The 21,248-nt window shown below is 38.8% G+C and overlaps 1 protein-coding gene across 1 annotated transcript in view; it reads right to left on the bottom strand.

Annotated features, from left to right (window-relative positions):
* man1a1 (mannosidase, alpha, class 1A, member 1) overlaps positions 1 to 21,248 on the bottom strand; it is a 152,308-nt gene that overhangs the window by 73,206 nt on the left and 57,854 nt on the right. Inside the window, exons 3-4 of the mRNA XM_040018055.1 lie at positions 19,487 to 19,602; positions 11,069 to 11,149 (exon numbers count right to left, since the gene is read on the bottom strand). Coding sequence (XP_039873989.1) covers positions 11,069 to 11,149; positions 19,487 to 19,602 — 197 coding nt within the window. The remainder of the gene's footprint in view (positions 1 to 11,068; positions 11,150 to 19,486; positions 19,603 to 21,248) is intronic.

Below are 21,248 nucleotides of genomic sequence, written 5' to 3'. Positions count from 1 at the left end.
ACTGTTTGATTGGATCACAAAGGCTGAGTATCAGAGTGAAAGACTGGAGATTAGAGTGTTGCTAAAATTTGTGAATATACTTGGGGAAAACTTATCTTAATGGAGACCTATAATTTAGTTGAAGGAATTGGCAAAGGCGTTTTGTGCTATCCCAAGCCAGGCCGCCCAGCTTCTTGTGCCATCGGATCAATCAGTGACAATAAAACCTTTCAGGAAATGAATCAAGGCCTGGCAAGAGGAACCCAATGTTCAGCTAATTTCTGTTGTTCGATGCCATTGAGATCCATGAAACAATCAAGTGCTTTCAATAATACAGGGGGGAGGCCAGACAGCTAATGCTTCTCCAGACAAATGGCTAAGTTATAAGAAAGCAGCACTAAGTAGAACCCTGTCACAAATACCCACTCATATATCTCATAATTGAGATTAAGATCATCTGGGTGAGAAGCTTTTAAGCAGTTAGAAGTGTTTATTTTTGACAGGATGTTATCTAAAACTGTTCCTTTTCCTATGAGAACACAACAGCAGTGTCTAGTTGAGATGCTTTTACACAGCTGGAAATACTCAGTTAGGTTTAGGGCAGAGCGAGGCCCGAGTACAGACACAGGATGACAATGCACTCAATGCTTTGCAAGTTTGCCCAACGCACCGAAGAGCTCTGGTTTGAGACCGGAAGGAGACACAAATCCCTTTGGGGTCGACCATCCAGTACCACAGTGTGCCGCCTGGTGTGTGAATAAGGAAGCAGCTGAAAGAAGCATTATTCTCACATGGGTACGATTAACAGTGTAGCTTCCACACTATTCCAACAATTGTAGCCGATTGACGTAACTTTTGTTATTAGACCAAGAGAGAGGCTCCATGTGGACATATGCAAAGACAATACCCTATAATGCACCAACTATGTATGCCCCTTTCTGTCAGACTGAAACAACTAAAACAGGAGAGACTATTCACCTGTTTCTGTAGATGTCCAACCATGTATAATCCCTACTTTAAGGGATGTCCACACAGGAAGTGACAAGCGGCAACATGGAGACCAGAGACCTTTAACAATATCGAATGAAAAGCCTGCTGGTGGAAGAGCAAAGGGGCTTCTCTTGACTTCTCTTAACTTCAGAGGCAAGCAACTGAAGCAACCACCAATACCTGCACACTATGACCATGATGCTTCCCATTTTTGATACCTTGAAATGATAATACAGCAACACTAAATCGTCAACTACACATACCCCCTTTTTTAACCATTACTAAGGCCCTATTTCCTAACACCACCTATACTGTCAATGTCAGGATAGTTTGGTCCCATTCTGCACCATTACATTTGAATATCACGTGAGTGTGGATGCTCTGTCTTCTACAAGCAAAGCTGCAAAGACAACAGGATCATTTTTTTACATTACTTTTAGATAAATATGATTATTTTTGGCATCTGTCTTTAAAAGAGGTACATGACACACCCGAGAGTCGAGTGTCTAGGCTTGTTATCATGTGACAGGATTTTTCAGTTTAATCTGTGTTGGTTTAAGGGATGAGGTAAGCAGCTGGGACACTCATCCCTGCAATCATCAGATTACTCTGTCAGACACAACTAAAGGAGATTGGGATTAGTTTTCATCATAATCAGGATTCATCACTTCAATTCATTCTAATCACTGTGGAATAAAGGTTTGAAGAGGATGAAAATCTCTTCTTACAATGAATAATGCAAAATGTAATTAGATTTTCACAGTGAGGACGTGTTAATTCTTCCAGTGCTGTAATTTAAATTTTACACATTACAATTCAAAATTCCTCTCTTTGCTTTTATCGTGTGGATGAAGCTGGGACACAGCACCTGCTGCCTGATTTTCTATTTTGTATTATTTCAAACTTTTTCCATCACTGCTTTCAGTTTCGTTCCTCCATCCATCATCACCTCTTTCCACACTTCTTTCAGGTCTCCCACAGACAATATCTTCCTTCATGCACTGCTTCCTTCTTCCTGTTCTCTCACTCTCTCAGCTTACCTGCTCACATTTCTTACTCAGTCTGTCCTTTCTTTGTCTTTCCCCCACATTAAGCACTTAGCTTTGATTATGAAGATGACTGGAAGCCGCACACTTTGCACACCTTTCTATACTTTGTTTTTTTCCCCCTTTCGTCAGTAGATGAAGTCACATCCTAACATCTGTATGCAGGCAGAGACGTTAAAAGCGTGCCAGTAGGGTGCAGTACCGGGTGTACTTTTCTGATCAGATTTTCATCAAAGAGTCAGTCTTTCTGAGTCAGAGCCAAAGACACAGAGTCCCTCTGCTCTACTATCTGCTCCTTCTGGCCATCTTTAGCACTTTTTACCACTCTCTCCTGGTTTATCACACTCGTCAAGACAACAATCTCACCACTGCCCCAAAATTTAGGCTGTAAGCAGAATTGCAAAATGCATTTCAGTTCAGATTGTTTTCAAGAAGGATGGTGTTGAGACTGGCGAAGACTCCAAAATGGATAAAAGCTGTTGAATGCTCCTAAAACATGACACCTGACTTTAACTTACACTTCATTTATTTTCATCTTCTAAACTGGTTTTCACATCCAAGCTCAATCACCAACAGGCCTTAGATTTAAACTTTTAATTGTTTTCAGCAGCTACAATGGGAAGCTAATTATTCCCATTTATGGCTTTTTGATATAAAAGATATTTCAACATTTAAAGTGACCTTTCGAGTGTTCTTGGCTCTTCAGCCTTAACACCCAATGAACATCTCAACATGAAAACATCTTAAGATCTCCAGGTGAAGGCCTTTGGAAGTTGTTTTTTATTTTTATTACATGGTATTTAATTTTTTTGAGTATTGAGTTCATTTTATTCAAGTTCTTCTTTTGTCACGGAGCCTTGAAAGGCAAAAAGAAGAAAAAAGGTTTTACAGCATGCTGGCCAGTGCTGGACACTCCACACGAATGCAGCAAAACCCTGCCAATTATCAGACACCCTACAGCTCACCTGGTGGAATTTACACCACATGCGCAGAGGCTGTGCAGCCTGGGTTCAATTTTGCAGGCCATGTCCTGCTTGTCACCTCCCGGCGCTTTCTCCTTTACTTTCCTGTCATCTAGCTGTAACCATCTAATAAAGGCACTCTCAAAATCTTTCCTAAAACATGAAAATACAGATTTCTGTACATGTGCAGGTGTACAGCAGCTGCTGCAGTATTTCAGTCACTAACAGGAGCAAAGTTCCTGCCAGAGCTCCACTTTGAAGAAGATTTACACATTATCCCTTGGAGAATCCGTTCCATGTATTTTCAATAGAGACGGGTCAATAATTCTGCTGCTTGGGAGGTGGAGGACAGGATATTCTTTATTGCAGTGGTGAGTTCTAATTAGCAAAGGTTAGCCAGCTATCTAAGATCACTCATTAGTTTCAGGGTCATTAGAACTTTTTTATTAACTTAAACTTCACTTCATGGCACAACAATACTCTTGAGATTAAAAATCTCATTTGCAAGAGTCCAGAGGTCATAAGATCAAGACTGAGAAGTGAAAAACTTCAAAAGCTCGATCCATTTAAAATTCTCACCAGTGTCAGTTTAGATGACCCAACAACTGACAATCTGAGTTGCTGTGGAGAAGAGATTTCTGCAACCAATCAACAGGACTTGTTTGAAAAGGGTTAAAGAAGCATGTCCACGTGCAGTCCTATACTGTAAGAAGTTTAGTGGCTTGATCTGAACTGCATCTGAATTAAAAACTGGTAAAATACTTGAAAGGCAGCAGAAGAAAAAACTGTTTTGTCACATAATGGTGTGACATTATGTAAAAAGTCTGAATATACACTCTAGTCTTCAAACATGACCACTGTATTTTATTCGTACATGTATTAAAGCAACCACTAGGTTGTCACTACCAGTGTTGGTCAAGTTACTTGAAAAAAGTAATCTTCTCCCCTTTGGTTTTCTCTCTTTCTCTCCCCCTCTTTCTCTCATTCATTCCCCCTGTCCTATTTATTAAAAAAAAAAAAAAAAATGACAAAGGATGAACTGAAGCTCTGCCATCACGTAATGTCGCATACTGCTGTTTCTGATGTCATTTAGAAAAAAAAAAAAAAAAAAAAAAGTAATCAGTAACTAATTACTGATTACTTCCCAAAAAAGTAATCCTGTTACTTTACTGATTACTTATTTTCAAAAGTAATTAGTTACTTAGTTACTTTTTAAAACGTGATTTATCCCCTAAATAGGTAATAAAGCGATAGATCTTTCAGTCCAATTCTACTTTTTCTGCATAATCCATCATATAAAATGTAATCAAATGAAAAGGTCTCTTTGTAAAACTTATTTTATTAGTTTTATTTTAATCTTTAATCTTTATGCATCAAGCAAACATTAAATTATATGCAACATTCTCTGACTGGAAGAAATTTGTTTAACATTTTAACATTTAAAACTATTTTCTGCACATTCCAGCCTATAAAATAAAATAGTTTTTTGTGTTTGCACTCACTCTTTCAAATAGATGCACGTAAAACACAGCAGAAACTAAATAAAATCAAAGACTCAGCGGTCCTGTTGCTCTATTTTCACCTGTAAAGCAGGAGTGGGGCAGGCATGTTTAGGGGTTTTTTCGCTGTAAAAAGAAGTTTTCTTCCCACGCAGTGAACAGCGGACGCTAATGTTTTTGTCACTTTTTATGGAATCAAACTCAAAATAAGTTCAGTACTTCCACGCTTTAAACTCTGCACGCTCATACTCTCTCCCGCACTCGTTATATTATCCATTGTTGATCTGCACACAGCTGATGCCACGAACGTCGCACTCGCTTACGTCATTGTCATGAGACACTCTCGCACAAAAATCACGGTTTTAGTAACGCAGTGTGCTTACAGTAATCTAAGATTAATCTATTGACCTGTTTTGCAATTGTAATCCCTTACTTTACTCGTTACTCGAAAAAAGTAATCAGATTACGCGTTAGTGCCCATCTCTGTTCACTACACTCTATAGCATTTGTTAAATACTAATACATTAAAATACCAATAAAAGGCCTCACACAGAACTGCACTGGTCAGAGCGAACACTTTGGTGCATTTAACGGAGGTTTTGTTTAATTGAAAAGATCATTTCTGAATATGCTGAGTGGGCTGTTGACAAGGTCTCCTATCTCTAATGAATTCGTTTTCAATTCAGACGACAACACTAGAAAATGCAGACAAAGTCAAGAGGCGGAATGCTTTGTAAGGTCATGATCTTATCTACAGTATTATTTTCTGTATTCACCTGGCTGCCTCTCGCTTTAAAAAGTATCTTCTTTGGCTACTCTAAATTGGAAGTTACATAATGTCTATCAAGTGTTCAGTTGTTATAAAAATATCTCTCCACATAATGTACCTGGATGTGGGTAGTGGGAGTTTAAGCCTGTCAGTGACTCGTCTAGAAAACCTCGCTAGGTGAAAATGAAGAATTAAAGGTCTGTAATCCTACCAACTGTGAAAATGAAAAACACAAATTCTTCTGTCTTCTGCTTTAAACTTCACCTGTAAGACAATATAGATGTTTGTTTACTTTGGGATGGAATTTAACTTTAACTTGTTTGTAGCAGGGAGCACATCTTTTTTCTATTAGATTTGCACCCTTGCTAGTATTGTGTTTGACCCTCTTTGCCCTAAAAACTGCTTTATAGACTCAATAAGGTTTTGAAAACATTCCTCCGAGATTTAGGTCCATGTTGACAGGGCGGGTGCTCTATGCGATTTGATTGTGACAGTCATTTGAGTACAGTGAACTCATTGTCATGCCAGAAACCAGTTTGAGATGATCAATCGATGATCAAAAGATGAAATCAAGTCACATCAGATTTTTCCAATCGTCTATTGTCCAGTTTTAGTGAGTCTATGTGAACTGTAGCCTGAGTTTCTTGTTCTTAGCTAACAGGAGGGACACCAGTCGTGGTCTTCTGCTTCAAGGTCCGATGTGTTGAGCATCCAGAGATGCTCTTCTGTATACTTTGGTTGCCATGAGTGATTGTTTGAGTTAAAGTTCGAGACAGTCTAGAGTGTCTTGTTTCTGACTGTTTCTGAACCCCGGAGATAGTTGTGCAGGAAAATCCCAGCAGATCAGCAGTTTCTGACATCCATGCTACATTCAAAATCACTCACGTGAACTTCCTTTCCATTTGAACTTCACCAAGTCACCTTAACCATGTTGCCATGACTAAATGAAGTTGCTGCTAGATGCCTGATTAGACATTTACATTTATGAGCAATTGAACATGTTTACTTAAAGCATAAGCCTGCAAAGCAGCTTTACCCAGCAATTTTGCAACCATACACCGACGGTCATTTAGAGCATCACCACTACCCACATTCAGTCATCTTCACTATCACACGCTTTCAGTCCTCCGAGGCTACCTGTTGTCCATCCATCCATGAGAGAACCCTGACCTTCAGGTGAATGAATGGGACCTTGTGTAGCAGCAATGAAATAGAAGAGGATGATGAACTGAGCGACACTCATAAAAGAAATGGATCTAAGAGTGATGGTGAGTGAGAAAGAGGGGGGTCAGTTTTCAATTCACTGTCTCGCTCATGTTGAGAGGATAATCAGTTCAGATCAGAATCAGAATCAGAATCAGAATCAGAAAGGGGTTTATTGCCAAATGTTGAGCAGGTTTACAACATTAGGAAATTGCTGCGGTGCTTCAGTGCAAACATAGTGTCATAAATAGCACTTAAATAGACATGAAAAAAATAAAAGTAGGAATAAGAATTAAAAGTGCTACGTAGAAAGATATGTGCATGAGATATACATGAGATATATACATGAGAATAAGAATTAAGAGTGCTACGTAGAAAGATATATACGATGATACCAATATAAGATGATACCAAAAGCTTCTAATTTTCTCATTATTATGGCTGCCAATAAAGATTAATGCAGGAAGCTTGCTATCAGCTTTCAAAACATTAAAAAAAATGGGGGGGGGGAGGTTAGTTTTTTTTTAATGCCTTCAAACATTTTCTACCTCACACATTGATACTCTGATGGCTGAATCTGGGCAATTTTAGAGTTCAGTTACTGGCCAAAGCACATTTTACATGCAGACCAGAGCAGCTGGGGATCAAACCTCTGACCCTGTGCTCTACCTCTTGAACCACAGCCACACTGTAGCCAAATCCACCACAGACAAATAGCGTGTGGGCAAAAAATGTACTGACTTCCGCCAGCGCTACCCCTGACCCTTCTAGTAGTTGCACCTATAATATATATTTGAAAATCAAAGCTTACTTCCTTCTTGAGTTAATAAAACTTGACCTCTGACCTTGAGGCCAAGGTCACCAAGGTTCAACCTCATTTGAGATTTTTTTATAGATACACTTATAGATACACATTTGAAAATCCTTGGAGACATATTTATCAAGTTTTTGTGTCCACAAATTTTAGTGTCCACTCTGTCCACCCACCCACCCGGTGTGGTGACGACAATACCCAATCACCTTTTTATGACTAAGGGATAATAAAAAAAAAAAGAAAAACAACAACAAAAAAAGAAAAAATGACTCACATATGGTTATTCAAAAGCTTTACTATGGTGACACACACATAGGCTCACACTGTCATTAGTATTATACTGCCCACTTTGTTATCAGCTTTAGGACTCAAAGTAGGAAAGATTAAACTATTGTCTTCTTACAATGTAACCACTTTGCACTCTTTAAGTAGCGCTCGCTGTTCTTATTAGTTTTACTGTTTAGTTTTATGACATGATCCATACATCTAACGCTTGACAAGTAAGAAAAAATATTCCTCCAGATTTGCTGTGTGTGGTGAAGCATGGAAATGCTCACTGAACTTGGAAATGGGTTTTGCTCTCCAGTCTGACTTCTGCACACACCGCCTCCCTCTGCTAATAAAGAAGCGCTTAGCCTCACAAGCCTCGTTCATTCACTGCCGAGATGAAGATGTAGATTAAGGTGTATACCTGCATGTAAAGAACTGATTACTTCTGAAGTGTCAGCGGTAATGAAGAAGCCACTTAAAGGAAAATCCCACTTGGTGACATCAGTCTAAAAAACAGAAATCAACTGTGAAGATCTTTGGGGTATGGGCTATACTTATGCTGGTATCAGGTTTTTGGGGCTGTAATGATGTGCAGAATTATCTGTTCTTTAGTGGGGCTTCATCATTCATTTAGAGACTGAACGTCATAAGCTGAAGAGACGAAGGAGATATGGCATCAAGAAAAAACTGAGTTTAAGACACCACTTCTGCATCGGCAGAGTAGCGCAATACCCAGCAGGTGTCATTTTCACAGCCTCTTGTCACTGAGCAGATTTATACACATGCACACAAGCACAACAGGTCTGGCACTATGAGTAAAGTGAGAAGCCCTGAGGAATCTCCCTTCTCGCTTGTTTTTCCTGCATAAAACAAGGTTGCAGAAACAGTTTTTCAGCACTCAGACACTTCAGGACATATTCAGTCTCTGAGGGTGGAGGGAACACCACCGCTCAGTTCCCTTTCAAGCAGAACGCTGACCCCAAGTGTCCTGAACTTTCACTCTTTTACTACAGAAGAAAGTAAAAGTTGCTTCAGACCACATGACTGGGTGCATTTCAATGTAAACACCAGCACAGAGGAGGGAAATGAGTCTGCTGACATATGACAAAGGGATGGCTGTTTTAAACCTTATTTTTGTACAAGTGAGAAAAGTTTCCAGTCTGGCAACAAAAATAACTTGGTTAGATTTGGAAGAAGATCTCAGGGTTTGGGTTAAAACACGCATTTTCAAGAAAAGTAACCTCACTGGCAGGATCTTTAACATCTTACAGAGCCCATCTGGGAGAAAGCATCAAAGGCAAACTTGAACCAATTTTGTGCACAGCCAAAACTTCATCTAAAAGAGGCCACAGCAACTTTTTCCCCCAAAAAAGACTGTGAGACAAACTTAAATAAAGTAAGTGAAAGACAAGTTAACGTCTAAATGAAAACATGGTTCAGGTGTCTGTGAAATATTACTTTAGAACATAAAGAAACCCAACTGAACTGAGATTTAAATCAGCCTACATTTTCTGCCATCTGGCTGATATCCACTCCTGCAAAGGTCGTTAATTAATGAACCTCACTGCATAGGAACAGAGTTAAATAGCAGCTCTTTAAAGTCATTCACAGAATTGTGCCAGGCTGAATAACTGCATAATGCTGCCTCTTACACCTTTCAGGCCACTGTAAACATGAGTGAGATACTCTGCTGGCCAATTTCGGCTTATATTTTGCTCACGTGTTCCTGAAGCAAGCCTTTCCACTCAGAAGCCATCTCTGAAATACTTCCAGGTAGAGCTGGGCCACATCATACCGTTCACGGTAATACCGGTATAATGTTGGGCAACGATAAGAAAATGAAATATCGCGATAGAATATGGGTAAAACGCGCCTGCGCAGTGCCTTTGTTTTCATACACACATGGCAGAAAAAGCATGGCAGCGACGGAGAATGAGGAGGGTCAAAGCGGATCATTGAATGAAACGGATGAACCAGAACTGGTTTGTAAAAATGCTGCAACTTCAGTGGTGTGGAACTGGTTTAGCTTTCGTCCGTCAGATACACAACAAAGCACTATTTTTGGTAGAGCATGTTATCCCATGTGTCTTATGTATGAATTCTGGTTGTGTTTACTGACCTCGAAACGATTTTATGTGGTACACGGCGCTCGAAAATCTGTCAAATGTTTTAGTACGACTTTGCTAAGCTACAAACCCGCACCGCTTGAACTGTCAGCAAGGAATTTGCATTTGCACTGTTACATTTTTATATAACTTTAATGCACATAAAAAACAGCTGCTTGTTTAAGTGAAAATACATTGATGTTCTGTTTTCTTTTTTTGCACTAATAAAGTTGTGGAGTTGTAAAGTATTTTGTCTAGTGTCAATTATATCGTCAGTTATATCGCAAATTTTCAAATGTATATCGTGATAAATATCTTTAGTCATTTCGCTCTGCTCTACTTCCAGGCAGTTATTTTGAAGCCGTTCGGTCACACTGACATAAAAACAGCCGTAAAATCTGGTTGGTTTTTATTAAAATTGCACTTCTACTACACTTGCACATAGTTTCACAACATTACAGCTTCATTAAGAGAAAGAAATTCAGAATGCAGACAGGATCTGTGCTTATCCAACCAGAACACTGAACAAATGCTGCGCTAATTTGCACTGTGGATTTAATATGCAAAGAAAAAGTAAAACAAAGTATGTTTATTAAACTATAAAGGGGAGATAGTCATGGCTGCCACCACACAGCTGAAAGTAGTGTGAGGCTGTAATGTTCACATGTGTCAGCATAACAACCAGATTGGTTGATATGTTTTCCCATTTTGTCTGTTGATGGCTCACTGGAAGCAGACAGCCAACCATCATTAGCACTTCAGAATTCTCCCATAGATTTCTAATCATGATTTGCTGAATGCCACTGGTCTCCAGTAAAGTCCAGAAGGCTGTGGTAATGCAGAAGACTGACTGGTCACAAATTTTGGTGGTGTAAGCCACAAACCTAAAGTACCAGCACCAAAGTAAGGACATTAGGGGGTGACTCCAGAACTTAATTCAGGCCCTGGTCCCTGCAGTAGTTCCTCTAAAGGTTCTTTGTCTATAAGCAAATTCCCTGCTCAACTCTTTAATAATACGACAGCTTTCAGTATTTAAAGCACATGAAATAGAACTGTTAATAGCAAAAAGGCGCTACAGAAGACAAGATCCAAGAACAACAACACAGAAGTTAATCTTCCACCCATAGGAAGGCTGGAAGCAAATCAATCAAACTAGATGATGGAGCAATGGTACTCAAACGAAGAACTTAAATTCACCCTGCCATATGGGAGACATCTAACTGCACCAGCTATTAAAGGGGATAATGCCAAAGATTTTGAGCACATGAAAACATTAATTCATTCAGTCTCCACTCTACCATCTGTTTCATCAATCAGACTACAGGCTGAGATTCCCCAAAGACTCCCCGAAGTTTCATTCAGTGCAGAGGTGGCGGAAAAATAAATAAATAAATAAAAGCAAAACACAGGAAGGTTTATTTCTCTACTTACCTCTTTTCCAGACAAGTAGTAGGCGGACAGCAGACCTCCAACAAATCTGATGTTCACCTCAAACACCGACACTTCTGCATTCTGCAGCAAAGACAAAAGAAAAGAAATATGAGACGAAATATAACTGCTAACTACTCATGAATACATATTTCTTCTCCCACAAACAGTGAGCTAAGAAAGCAGACAACTCAAAACTGAAACGTTCCTGGGCTTCTTCTTGGCCTCAGGGAGGAGTAGACAGAGGTGAGCTTTTCACAGTCTAGACAGATATTTTCAGGCTGATGCTGTAAACAGCTGAATAAATTTGAATACCAGGTTTCTCCATGCTGCTACGAATGACCGAGTAGCCAAATGAGTGTGTTAGAACTGAGCCAGGATGAATGAAGGAGAAAGTGGCTTATCCCACAAAGTGTTTGCATGAAAGCATCTGCTCAGGAGGCGTGCGAGTACGCCGCATGAGTAGGGTTGTGGAAATCTTGTGAGATCAGGTTCACTCGTGCAGGGAGGACATTCAGGAAACTTGCGCAGGACCACTTGGCAAGCACGATTGGCCAAGGACAAAAGAGGACTGTTACACCGGTTGAAATATGTAATGATGCGATAACAAGGAGCATTTATACTGAAGCAAATCATGTGCGTCACTCCTTGAATGCACAACATTAGGTATGTGGCAGGTTTTATAAAGGAGTTAAGGCACGTTAACTATTCGAGGCAAGCTCAGAAAAGGGAAGAACTCGGTTTCTCCAGATTGGGGGTGGGGTGGGGTGACTCTGGTAAGTGATCTCTGACAGACCAAGAAGAAGGAAATTCCCTCAATAAAAGTTTCTGAAGTTTTGAATAACTAGGGTTAGCCATGCTTTGTGTATGGCTAAGGATGGTACATTAAAGAAGGGATCTACCGAATGTTTTTAGTTGAGAACCAGCACCAAATTTTCCAAACCATCTGAAACATATTGTTCCCGGGCAGCAATCCAGAAACCCTCACAGTATGTTTACAGCTTGGTACAAAAATGTCTTTGATCTCTGCAGGTAATTTCCCCATGACTGTTAAATGTCATCCAGTTGGGTAGTGGACACTCTGTCTGACAGGTGTGCTCAAATGTAGCAAACAGCCTGGAGTCACACCTCTCCTTTCTATTTTGGAGCATTTTAACAGGATTATCGGTCCAACATTACGGTCCCCTGTGGGCAGGCCATCCAAGATGTTGCTTTAGTGTTTAGTGAGCAAAACTGATATTAAAAAAAAAGACACTTCCTGAAGTCTTTCAGGACCATTCTTTAGTTTGCTCTGACTGGCTGGATGTGGGAACAGAAAGATCATCAATCTGCCCATAGATCAACTTTGATTTTAATGTTATGTGTTTGGGGAATCTGCCAACTGTACTCAAAAAACCAGACAGATATTTGAATACTACAGCTGAGAAAGCAATGACTAAGGAATGGTTAACTGAAAACTTTCCAACAATCACTGGAATGGACAAAAATTGTTCAGGAGGTCCAAGACAGAACAACTAATCTCTCTGACACTAAAAACGACCCTATTCAGAAGATATTGGGGAAAACAGAAATCACATCTAATGGTAAAGTCTAATAGTAATGACGATATTTGCCTATTTTTATGAATATTATGCTTTTTCAGCAAAATGCTGGAATTGAATAAGCATTAGAAATGTATCCATAGAGATGGATCATAAAGAGTTTTTTTTATATAAAATAAACAATGTTAAGACATACATTTTAATTAAGTATTATTTGAATGTCATTGCTCTGATGAGTGATGAGTCTTAGTATTGTTAAATTCAAACAAATTAGCTATAAAACACAAGATAAATACTAGTCTAGTATGCAAGCATTACTTTTTCAAATGTATGACACACAGTTGTGTGACTTTTTAAAGAACTACCTGGTTAATAATATGTAATCCTTTGTTATAGTTTATGCAAAGGTAGACATCCCTTAATGTATGTGTCAAAATTTGAGTTATTCTGACCATTGGTTCATCAGCATATTTTTAAGTTTGACAGGAAAAAACAAAGAATGCTGATAAAGCACTGCATACCTTGAAGGGCACACGTACGGCAGCTTGAAAAAGAGAAGTGACTTCCAAAGTTTTTAAAGAAATCTTTAGGTACCAAAAACCGCCTTAAAAGCCGGAGATAAAGTGTGCCATCTTTAAAAACACAATACATCTATTTCTGGGCAGAATTAATGGAGGGAAAAATAACAAAAAATTTAAAGTTGTATAGCCATTTGTCTCAGTAGTCGAACAATGAAGCTTCATTTCTCTCTCACGTCCGTCCTTTATGAACAGATTCCCGAGGCGGATGAAGTTTTTGTGCTTGACTGACAGCTCTCATAAGTCACTGCTGTCGACTAGAGATAGGATAACAGACTCTGCAAGGGGGAGGGGGAAAAAAAACAAATTATGTGCCACACAAAATGTGTCCTGTCTTTTTTTCATCCCCAAGTCTTAGTGACTGATTGAGTGGGGAGATTGCAGCACTAATTCGTTCTAATTACAATTTAATTATTTGTTTTAACACTTAGGCAGCTGTAATCCAAAAGTACAATGAATACTTCTTCCCAAGTTTTAATGTCTATTGGCAGTGGAGGTTTAATAAGCTAAAAGATGATGCTTTACATCAAAGTCAAAATTTTAAAAATACTTTAATTTAATTTTAAAGACGGAAACATCTTCAGCCAGCAGTCATCCTGCAGTGTTTTGTGACTGTGTGAAGAAGCCAACACTGCTTTAAACTGCTGGACAATGACCCTCTGAGTCAGCAGCAGTGTGACATTATCTCACTCCTGACAGAGCTGGCAGGCAAGCAGTCAAGTCTCCTGATGTTGCAACATTCGGTCCATTACACTCCGCACAGGAAACTGACTAAGCATGGGCTTTTCCAAGCAGAGAACTAATTAAGGACTGAAACAAGATGAGCCCAGGAGATAATGTTCCCAGCGACAACTCATCAGATCAAAGTGTATCCACAGATCTTGCGTGGCCAGTTGTAAAAATCTAACTGTACCGGCCTATAACTCCCTTTATCTCATCACAAGAAATGTTGTTTCAGTGTTTTGTAATGAACAAACCGTCCCAAGAGTGTAACAATTCCAACTCTATTCCTCTTTGCCTTTCAAAAGATTCAGGACTTCGCTATTTAAGTGAAAATAAACCGTAATAAATTACCAGTGGGGCTCTTAAAGTCTCAAAGACTCTAAGTGAGGTGTCACACTTTCTCAGGTGTTGTGGTACAAGCAAACTTTGGACACCATTCCAGTCGCTACATACACAGATTGTGTGATCCCACAGGCAAGAGTAAAATCTATTGGTTTACAAAGGAGGGAGGATCTCTAAACGATGATCTGACATATGGCTCTTCAGGAAGAATTTCATTAATCAATCCATCTTCTTAACAGCTTATCCTATTTTTAAGAAAAAAAGAGTATTACAATCTTGCCAGATATTATTGCATGTGGTGCAAATATAGTCAAAGAAAAATTGGATGACTCCATCCAACCTTAAGGACTGTAAGCCTCTGTGGTAGCCTGATGATGGCCTATAGGATGGATGGTAATCCTGGCAAGCACATACAGAAAGTACTGGAGAATACTGACTTTGCCTAATATTAGAGAAATATTTATGCTCTATGTACTTCATGTCCTCTTTGTACACATTTCAATGGCAAACGCTCATTAGTAATGGCATCACTTTAATATTAATAAGTCTCAAACAACTGCTATTATTTTCTTTGTTTTAATCTCTTTCACTCGTTTGCCTTGTTCCTTTGCTTCAAAAATGAGCAACCCAAACGTAAAGTTGAACCTTTTCTTCTGACTGTTGATACTCGTTTTCCTGCTTCGTTTCACCCCAAATGCTTAATTGTTGCTAATAATATGTGATGCCGGTTAGTGTTTTCCTTCAGTGAAATCTGGGTTGGTTTTTTGTCAGACTTACATCGGCTAACTCAGCTGATATTTTAACCCCAGTGAGGGTGGTTTCAAAGCCGCCTACAGAAACCTTCCCATTAAAAAGCATTTTAGTGGAATATCAAAAGCAGCTTTACATCTCGACATTATGCTACTGCAGGAAATGATCACAAAACAATGGGCTTCCTGCTGTTACAATGCCGTTTGACTGACAGGGCGACTGCTGGCAAATACTGGAAATCAGTAAGGATTATGCACAAAGAAGTGGTACCAAAAATTCAGACGCGGAAACCTCAACGAGTAAAACATCCAAAACATGCACAGTTTCGGAGACAGTAATGAGGATTAAAGCTGATCTGAAGGAATAACTGACAACACTACTTGAGCTTTTATATATCATGTTTGGTGTATGTATGTTTTGGTTTTCAGAATCAGACTTCATAAATCTGATATCAGAACCATGCTAAAAGAAAAACAAAGAAACTGCTTTGCTGTTTCCCCCTAATGAGGAGCTCTTAACAGGGATGTTATAATGAGGACGGCAAACATCAAAGGAAGGAGGGAAAATGTTTGTGTTTAACTCTTTAACATGTGCCCACACAATTAATCAGCAAAAGCAGAAATTACATACAGCAGATGAGATATCCACGTCAGACTTTGTGTAAGAAATCTGCACTAGATCTGTAACTTTTAAGTGTAATCTTTTATTAGAATTATAAGCCCTTCCACGAGTGGTCATAACAGCTGAGAAGTTCTAGTTGACAGGATTTATATCTGATGAATCAATATTCCCCAGGTGGCAATTACGATCCCGTGTGCTTGCTCGCAACTTTCTACAAACTAAAGTTTAACATGTTCCTTTGTGTAAATGTATGTAAATACTGAGCAACTCGTGCAGAAAGTGCTCTAAAAGCACTTTAATATTGTTCACTGTTTGCTTTACATATTTACATACGCTCATTAGAAGTAAACTCCTGCACCATGAGCATACAATTACAAGTTGATGAATAATAAACCTGGAAAACTCAAGAGCAACATATCAAACATTATACCTGTACGTGGGCTCTCTCTCTGGGTTTTTATTGATACCATTATGGAACAGAATTCAGCGTCAATACACCAATTTCCTGGATGTTTCCAGATGTTCAGGAGAGTCAAAGTGGCATAATTTTCAACAATTTTGGTAACACATTTATTGTTGGTAACGCATTTATTGTATTGGGATCCATTATCAGCAGAGCTCTTTGGAACACCAGGTAATTGTTTCTAACCTTATAGACAGCAGAAAATCACATTAGTCTATATATAATATCACTGAGGACACATTTCCTGCATTAAATACTGGAATGTCAGGCAGTTTAGAGCTTAGTATCTTTATTAAATTGTGTCTTATCCTTAAAATGAGCACAAGCCTATGTCTTAGCAATGGAAATGCACTTTAAATAAAACTAAACTGTTATTGCTGTTAAAAAAATGTGCATGCTCACAGGCTGCTTCCTGTACAAAAACGTGGTAACATCTTTGGTTTAACGTCTTGATGCATTCTCAATCATCCAGGAAAGCAAATCTCCAAAAGTTGATTCTGTTCATCTGGACGTAGCGTTTTGTGGGAGAAACGTTTCATCACTCATCCAAGTGACTTCTTCAGGAAGACTGAAGAAGTCACTTGGATGACGCTACGTCCAGATGAACAGAATCAACTTTTGGAGATCTTTGGTTTAAAATAAAGGGAAACTAATGCTTATGCACTGACTGTATATAAAAGACGGATATAGCCAGTCCCCCATCACCCACTGGTTTCTAGGCTTAGCATCAGTGAATTTTTATTTACCCATTTAAATAGTATTAAGGCTTAAGTTCACAACACTATGGGCCTTAGCTTTGTGTAACACTTAAGTACTGAGCTAGTTACTATAGCTGTAGTCACTTCTCTGCTGCATTATATCCGCTCATTGAATTTGGTTTTGGGATCTCATTTGTGCTGTTGGTATTATGTGAATCATTTTTAGTGCAACTTATTACAGGAGTGTATTTAGGTCAATAACTCAACACTACACGCTCTCTTCCAAACGTGGTGTTTGTACCATTCATTTTTATATGCAGTCTAAGATACATTCACAAGCAGGGTTCATCTAACATCCAAGTTAAGAGAGCAATAAAGAGCCCTCACTGTGATATGTATTTATACACCTGCTCACCTTTTCATGTATCTATATAAAGGTTAGATTTCATACATTAGGTCATAGGCTGGATCACATTCATTCAAACTTCCAATAAAAACATGCCTTTCAAACTGGAAAGTAGCACCGTGTGACCTACAGGAAGTAATGACATGTTTTGCTATTTTTCATAAGCTCACAGTAAAACTTTACAGCCTCAGGAGTGCTGCGTGAAAGCATGTGTCCTTGGTAAGGACCTTTCAACTTGAAGCATTTCTTTAAATGTGCTATACTGAGTAGACATCCATACTTCTGTAATTCAGCATGTTGTGGATTAAAAAAGCTTTTAAATTCCAAGTGATGACTCAGTGGAGACACATGGGCAGAAAACAAACCAGGCGATCTATCTTACTTCAATTAAATGTCTGTATACACAACACCTCCTCTTGTAAGACCATTTAAGACTGACAGTAAACATCACACCTTCTCGAGAATTTATTTTCACTCCTCTGTGTTGGTCAGGAACAAATCTCAAAATGAGAACTGATTTGGCTCGAAGCTCAGCACACAGGTGGTGATCTAAATTTGGGATTTCCGCCAGTAGTAGACTCTTTTTTTTTTTTCTTAAGAGGGACTGTTGTATTCAGGAAATCTGTGAGCAAACAGTTGTGATTTCATTTGCTGTTGCAGGAAACTCAACGTCACATGAAAAACTAAACAATGCTGAGTGTAAGCACCACTTGACCAAAGCTGCTAACTGCTTTTTGAGTTTAGTTTCATCTCTGCAGTTATTTAGATGCCAGACACTTGGAACACTTAGAAGATAATTTATGACATGGCATGAATAATCCAAATCAATCTTTTTCAAGATCCAAATACATGAACCACCACAGTTATTGTGGATTTTGCAAATTACACACACAAAGTACTCAAACTAGACCTTCTTGCAGTGCTAACCACCACACGATCATGCCACCAGATATAAACAGAGAGATGTGTACACCACATTTATTTTGTATAAGTGAATGCGAACTAATACACGTTTGGTTTTGTTTTTAAATTAAAGTAAGGAATTTATATATGAAAAGTTTCTGAGGGAGTTAGGAGTTAGTTATTTAAAAAAAAAGTTGTTGAGATTTTGCTCTATTTTATCTTCAGATATTCAAGTGACATTCGTCCACTGTTTAGTAGCCAAGCCAGTGATTCTCAAATAGGGAAGGTGGAGCATGGATGATCGGGGGGGAAATATTTAGTGAAACCGAGTTAAATGTATGTCATTTTTATAGAGGAAAGTATAAAAAATGCTTGTACTGATGATTATTTGAATGAAATTTGACTCCCCCCCCCCCACCGACACACACACGTTTTTTCCCATCTTATTAGTTTATGTAAAAATGCATGGCCTAAGAACCATAAATTTACATGCATTTAAATTCTTAAAATTTAATAATGAAATACTTTATTAAACCTCTCGAATTAAAGCTGAAGTCTTCATTATAATCCACTATGGTGGTATAAAAAGGTCAAATTCATGAGCTATGACTCTTTTCTACCAGTCTTTAGGAAATCATTTTCAAATTAAATACCTACAAGCAAATTATCAGGAAATTAAAAGACATTTTAGAACCTTATTCTTCAATGACCCTTTTATTGACCTATAGGAAAACTGGTCTTCCGTGCAAAATGTTTGAGGCATTTTTGCTACGAATGCATCAATCCGATATTTGGATCAGATATTGCTCTGATCCCGAAACAGATATTGTTGCCAGCAAGCCGATCTAGTCAGCTCAGTTCTATGTTAGTTTTTGTTCAGCATACCATGCAGGAGAGCTAACACAGCAAAGAGGAAACTAACTGTAAAGCAACACCACCTCGGAGGCGTTTCAGACCGGCTACGCCAAAAGCTTTTTCATTTCATGTTTACATAACTTTTACTTAACCACAAGCTGTGGTCTAGTTGACACAACTGAAACTCACCTTACTCTGCTAATAATTTATCAGAGAGTTATATATGTTAGAAGGTAGAAGGATGCTGGTTCAACATAACACCTGTCGAGAACCTTTGATTACCCGCACAGTAATTCTGTGATGCAGTTAAATATTGTTTCACTTCAGCAGAATAGAAGAGACTCATGCACTACTAATACTGGATGCTTTTGTGGGCTACACAGTGGGACAGTGGGTAGTAGGGGTGAGCGATGTTGCCTCCAAATTATATCGTATATATCAAGAAAATCTAAATAATATTTACCTGCACAAAAAAATATAATATTCAATATTTTATTGTTGCGATATACCTGACCATAACAAGATCACACACGCAACTTACCACGTTGAAGTCAAGGCTCTTTTCCACCCAGTCAGTAGCAGTATCAAACTCTTCAAACATCTCCATGATGTAGAGGGTATCCAAAGCATCCACTATTGTCGCTCCTTTTATACTTCCTAGAAGGAACACAGAACAAAAGGTTAAAAACAGATTACACACTCACGCAGGCCTTTGTCTGTTACATATAGCACCAGTATAAAAAACAGAGGAATATCAGACAGCAAGCTGGTAACAAAAGTTCTCAAGCTGAACTTTTGAAATGAGCAAAAACTCCTGTGAAGTTCTTTCAAAATGTTAAAAGCTTGTTAGTCAGCAAACCATTCCTTTTATAGCAGGGATGACAACAGGTGTTGGCGCCACACTCACTAGAAAAGCGGTGAATAAACAGCAGAAGCTAGAAGTTATGTATGGAGGTTGAATAAATTATTTTTGCTCGACAGATGGTGAGAGGTAGCGATTATCGGCACTGATGAAACGGCAGGAGTATTGCTTATCTCCAGTGATTAGCCTCATAGCAGGAGGGAAGACACACAGAGAGACACAAACCATCATTTCAGCACCGTCATTATCCAAGCTCCCCCACCCAACAATCCCAACACCTCAATAAATCATTATGCATGCAGAGTAGAGCCTTGAGTAAAGCTTTTAGTTCCTGCATACTTGCTATAAACACCAGATAGGAGTTACAGTATCTGATCACTTAAAGGTGAGAAAGAAAAGGCAAAGGATGGGAGAGAAACAGGAGAAACAAAAACACCAGCGCATCAGTATCAGGAGGCTGACCTACAGAGAGAAGGGCAGGGAGTGAAGGTAGAAAGAAAAGCAGCGAGGGCGGAGAACATACTGAAATAATAATAAGGACATTCCAAGTCATTAAAGCAAGTTTGAAAAAGATGCGGCTGCAGAGTGGCTCGAGCTAAGATGAAAACCAGAGAGGGCGGCTGGTTTGTTTTTTGTGTGGATCTGTTGGTTTATGTTCCTCTGTGAGTGGTGGGAAGATTCAAAAGCGGCTAAAAGCTTTCCATTAGACACATCGCTGAATCATCAGCCCGAGGCACAGAGACACTGTTGTCCATCACAACTACTGTGCTCACTCCCTAGAAATATCTATTATTTCTTTAGAGTCATCACAGTGAGAAACTATTTTGCACTGTTTCCAGTTGTAAAAAGGTTTATAATTACACATCTCAGATACATATGTGAATAACAGTAAGCACATTCATTACCAGATAGTACCAAAGCTCTTTGCCGTTAATACCCACATTTTGGTGTCAACTAAAGAGGTTTTGGAGATTCACTGGGATGTGACCAGAATAATATTTCAAAATGTTTGTCTATATAATACCAAATAACCAATGAGGGGAAAAAAGGACAAAAAGTATTGGGCCTCTCCTCTGAATCTTTGAATTCGAGTGATTTAGGGTTGTCGAGTAATAGTCCACAGACTCAGCGAGTGCAGAGCTCTAAACCTCCTCTGGAATTAACATCAGCACAAAAACTGTGCACTGGGAGCTTCATGGCCTCTGCAGAAACCAGCCATTAAAAGACTTGATTCAATTTTCAATATATGAAATGTTAAGGGTAGAATTTACCAGTATTTTTGTTTTGTTTTTTTTCCTATACAGTCTATAACTGTACAAAGTTGCACAATTGATGACATTAGCAAATGTGCATTAGTTACATGAGTCATCTACAGATCCCGAGTTGGAAAATTAAATCAAAATCTGAGACACAACACACGCAACAAAAACGTAGAATAGCT

Source organism: Simochromis diagramma, unplaced genomic scaffold, assembly GCF_900408965.1.
Source record: "Simochromis diagramma unplaced genomic scaffold, fSimDia1.1 OVJJ01000802.1, whole genome shotgun sequence".
NCBI lineage: Eukaryota > Metazoa > Chordata > Actinopteri > Cichliformes > Cichlidae > Simochromis > Simochromis diagramma.
Note: the sequence above shows the minus strand (reverse complement) of the source record. Positions and strands in the feature narration are given on the sequence as shown.